Below are 3,876 nucleotides of genomic sequence, written 5' to 3'. Positions count from 1 at the left end.
AAGGTATTCACATTTATAAAGGAATGACATTTGAAGAATTCACTCACAAAGTCTTAGAAAAATTCATGTGAGGAGGATGCACTACACCCTCAAGTTTAACCCTAGAGTCATCCAAGATTTAGAAGATGAGGATGACTTGGATAACGTGGTTTCCCATAGTGATGACTTTGCAAATGTGTACATAGTAGAGTCACCCGGTGTGGAAGCCATTGAGGCAAATATACCGAATACACAATTGACATTTGGGTAATGCGCTTTCATTTGGATGTTTATTTAAAATTTTCTGAATATCAATTTTACGCATTATGTAGTCTAATTTTGGTTATGAATGTAAATGTAGAGGTCCACCTCCTACGTTTCCTTCGTCTAATGCATCATGCGATGCAAGTCCTAATACTATGATGTTATCAAGAGGTTTTGCATTGCGTTGTGCAGATAGTGAGTACACCCCTTTGGAATCGAATCGGTTTCGTGAGGCAATATTAGGTTCCTGACATACATTTAAAAATGCAAATGAGTTTCGGAATGCAATATACCAAATGTCATTAGTTGGAAGGTTTCAATACAAGTACAAGAAAAATTCACCTACTCATATGTCCGTAAAGTGTTCGGTTGAGGGTTGTCCTTGGAATATAACTGCTCATGCTGTTGAAGGAAATGAAATATTGCGAGTTTATACTTACCAAGTTAATCATAATCATATAGCTCAAGATGAGTGTTCATCTAAGGTGAGAGTTTCTTCAAAGAGAGGTGTTGTTGTTGTTGAAGATGTGTTTAGAACAACTCTAGAATACCTATCCCGACAAATTTGCAAGGATTTTGAACGTGATCATAGAGTTCAATTGACTTATAACCAAGCATGGCATATTAAAGAAAAGGCAAAAGAGCGCTTATATGGATCTCCACGTGCATCTTACGCGTTTTTGCCTTGGTTATGCCATAGGCTAAGGGAAATTAACCCTGAAACTATTGCCGAGTACACTTCTCATGAAGGTCACTTCAAGCAATTGTTCATTGCCCATGCATTTTCAATTCAAGGGTTCACCATGGGATGTCGACCGGTATTGGCTATTGATTCTTGCCACCTAAGTGGTCCATACAAAGGAGCTCTTTTGTTTGTCATTGCATATGATGCAGATGATGGAATGTTCCTTCTAGCCCTGGGTGTGGTTGGTTCAGAAAATTATGAGGACTGGTATTGGTTCTTGGAAAAATTGAAGGGGATCCTAAATGGTCAAGAAGTAATTATTATATCAGATAGACATCAAGGGATATTGCGTAGTGTTTCGGAGTTGTTTGGGGTAGAAAATCACGCCTATTGTTATCAACATGTGAAAAAGAAATTTTCTAGCTTCTTCAATAGGCAAAACATTAGGGGAAAGAAAGTGAAAGAAGATGTTTTGTTGCTTTTAGACAACATTGCATATGCTCGGTTGGATATAGACTACAATGAGGCGTTTGAAAAACTTGTGCGTTTTAATGCCGACCTAGCAAGATGGGTTACGGAGAATAGTCCGGAGCATTGGGCGATGTCAAAGTTCCTTAAAAAACGTTGAGATAAAATGACAACTAATATTGTAGAGTCCTTCAATGTGTGGTTAAGAGAAGAACAACACCAAACAATTTATATGTTGTTGTTGATGCACATGGATAAGCTTGTAGCCATGTTGGACACCCATATGCGTAGTACAGATAAGTGAAAGAGCGTGGTTGGACCCAAAACAGATGAAAAGCTAATGTCAAATATCATGAGATCTGCTCCGATTACTATGATGCCCGATTTGGGTGGGACATTCAAGGTTTTTACTGGAGAGGTTTATTTGGTTGTGGATATGCAACAACATAAGTGTACATGTCTAACATGGCAAATGTCTGGGTTGCCATGTCCACATGTATGTGCTGTGATCCGCACATTGAGACACGATGTGTATGACTATATCGACCCATGTTTTAAAGTCTCCACCCGACATTTAATTTACTCGGGTCAGTTTCAACCATTACCAACACACAACATGCCTAAAGTTTGTGAGGTTGGGTGTGGACCCTCACCTGATCCACTCGGATGGCGTGACTCACTATCTCTTTTTTTAAAAAGTAGTGTGGAATGGAATGGAAAAGTGGTTTTCGAGTTTTGAAAAAAAACACGTCCCCGATGAGGAATGGTTTTGTTTGGAGTCGTCACTTACTTCTTATTTTTATTTTTTAAATGGGAAAAATTAAGTAAGAACAAAAACCCCTGATGACTCCAGTATGGAAAAAGCGATCTACGAAAACTTGAGTTTGGGTCTGGGGATCAGGTTACCTATCGGGAAGGTACCTCATGTGAGGTAGCACCCTTCTAGGCTCGGAACTCGATTTTTACTATTGAATTGGGCATGTGGGAGTATATGGGTCAAGGATCAAATAGCCTCTTCGGCTAATCATAGACAACACGAATCACACAAACCTACTCGATATCTAGCATGCATAGACACTCAATAAATCAACAAATGGTGTACCTGAGGTCCTTAGACATGCGCTATAGAAAAGATCGGTCAATAAGCATCAATGCACTACAAGCATCGCAATCCAAATGCCATGTGGGCATACTAACACAAAAGCCAACAATCAAACACATACCTGTGGTCCCTTGCCAAGCGCTGCATAAATGATTAGCCAATAGGAATAAATACTCAACAAGCATGCATGACAATCACATGTCAAAACATCAATCACTAGATACCAAGGCCCACAAATGAGCTCAAACCATGGGTCAAAGTACGTACCTTGGGACCCTAGCCAAGCATTGCAATGAGGGGTTAGTCAACACGTGGCAAGCATTTTTTAAACAAACATCAAAATGTGCCCAAGCTAAACATTCACAACAAACCCCCCCCCCCCCCCAACCTTCCTAGCCAACAATACCCTTAACTCATAGGTGGGCCCACATTAATTTAAACCAAATATGGATTCAGACCCTAAAAGTGGCCTACAAGTGCCTTGGAGCCTAAGTGCTCAAACCATAACAAAAATGGGTTAAAACACGCTGAAACTGGAACCACCTAGCAAAACCGGTTGAACCGGTACCCAACTGGCTCAACCGATTGAGAAAAAATCTGAAACTTTACCAGAATATTTCTCAGAGAATAAGGAATCCAACAAAACAAATAGAACTCAATTCCGAGCCCGGATGAGGGAGAACCGGCCGAAACAATGCGATGTGTTCCATAAAAGGCCAAACCCGAGCCACCCAAAATGCATTGTTTTCTTTAAATTCGCCACTTAAGCCAATGCTTTAGTAGATGCAATTTTTCCATAAGCCTTTAGCATGCATGCCTAAAAGGGCAAGGCCACAAATGAGAGGGCCTACTTCCCAAACAAATTAACCGTATTTCCTACAATCAAAGAAAATGAACACCATGTCCCTTCCCTTGCCAAATCTAGGACTAACGAGGCCCCAATGGCTGAATGATGAGCACAGTGGCTCAGCCAATATGCCATAACCTCTAATCCTAATTGAAAAACCGAAATGGTCTACCCCAAATTCCAAACAAAACAGTCCAAAGAGACTTTTTCTCAAATCAAAACTAAAGGGAATGGTTCCCTAAACTAAAGGTGCAAACCCCTTTTTGGTATTTTGGAACCTAGCATGAAAGCCCAATGGCAACCCAAAAAAAAAAAAAGAATTGACTGCACTTCTAAACCTGAAACCAATAACGTAGCAAGGATCTTACTTGAATGCCACAAGCAGAATGCAAATTCCATCCTCACTATGTAACCAAACAATGGAGTCCTTACCCCAAACATACATGCAACCAAGATCCCAAAGAATGCCATTTAATGAGCATAAAAGCCTTGTCTTCATAAGCAATCAGATATGACCAAAGCTTTAAATAG

The 3,876-nt window shown here is 40.1% G+C and overlaps 1 protein-coding gene across 1 annotated transcript; it reads left to right on the top strand.

The window, feature by feature from the left end:
* Positions 1-539: 539 nt before the first annotated feature.
* LOC117909016 lies at positions 540-1,556 on the top strand. The gene has a single exon (XM_034822914.1). The coding sequence runs from the start codon at positions 540-542 to the stop codon at positions 1,554-1,556; it is 1,017 nt and encodes a 338-aa protein (XP_034678805.1).
* The last annotated feature ends 2,320 nt before the right edge of the window (positions 1,557-3,876 follow it).

The sequence above is a fragment of the Vitis riparia genome, chromosome 19 (genome assembly GCF_004353265.1).
Source record: "Vitis riparia cultivar Riparia Gloire de Montpellier isolate 1030 chromosome 19, EGFV_Vit.rip_1.0, whole genome shotgun sequence".
Lineage (NCBI taxonomy): Eukaryota > Viridiplantae > Streptophyta > Magnoliopsida > Vitales > Vitaceae > Vitis > Vitis riparia.
The sequence above is the reverse complement of the archived record's forward strand: the minus strand, read 5'-3'. Positions and strand labels throughout refer to the sequence as shown.

What these genes read in the sequence shown, in the direction of transcription:
- LOC117909016 (XM_034822914.1), top strand. Translation starts at nt 540, where the DNA reads ATGTCATTAGTTGGAAGGTTTCAATACAAGTACAAGAAAAATTCACCT.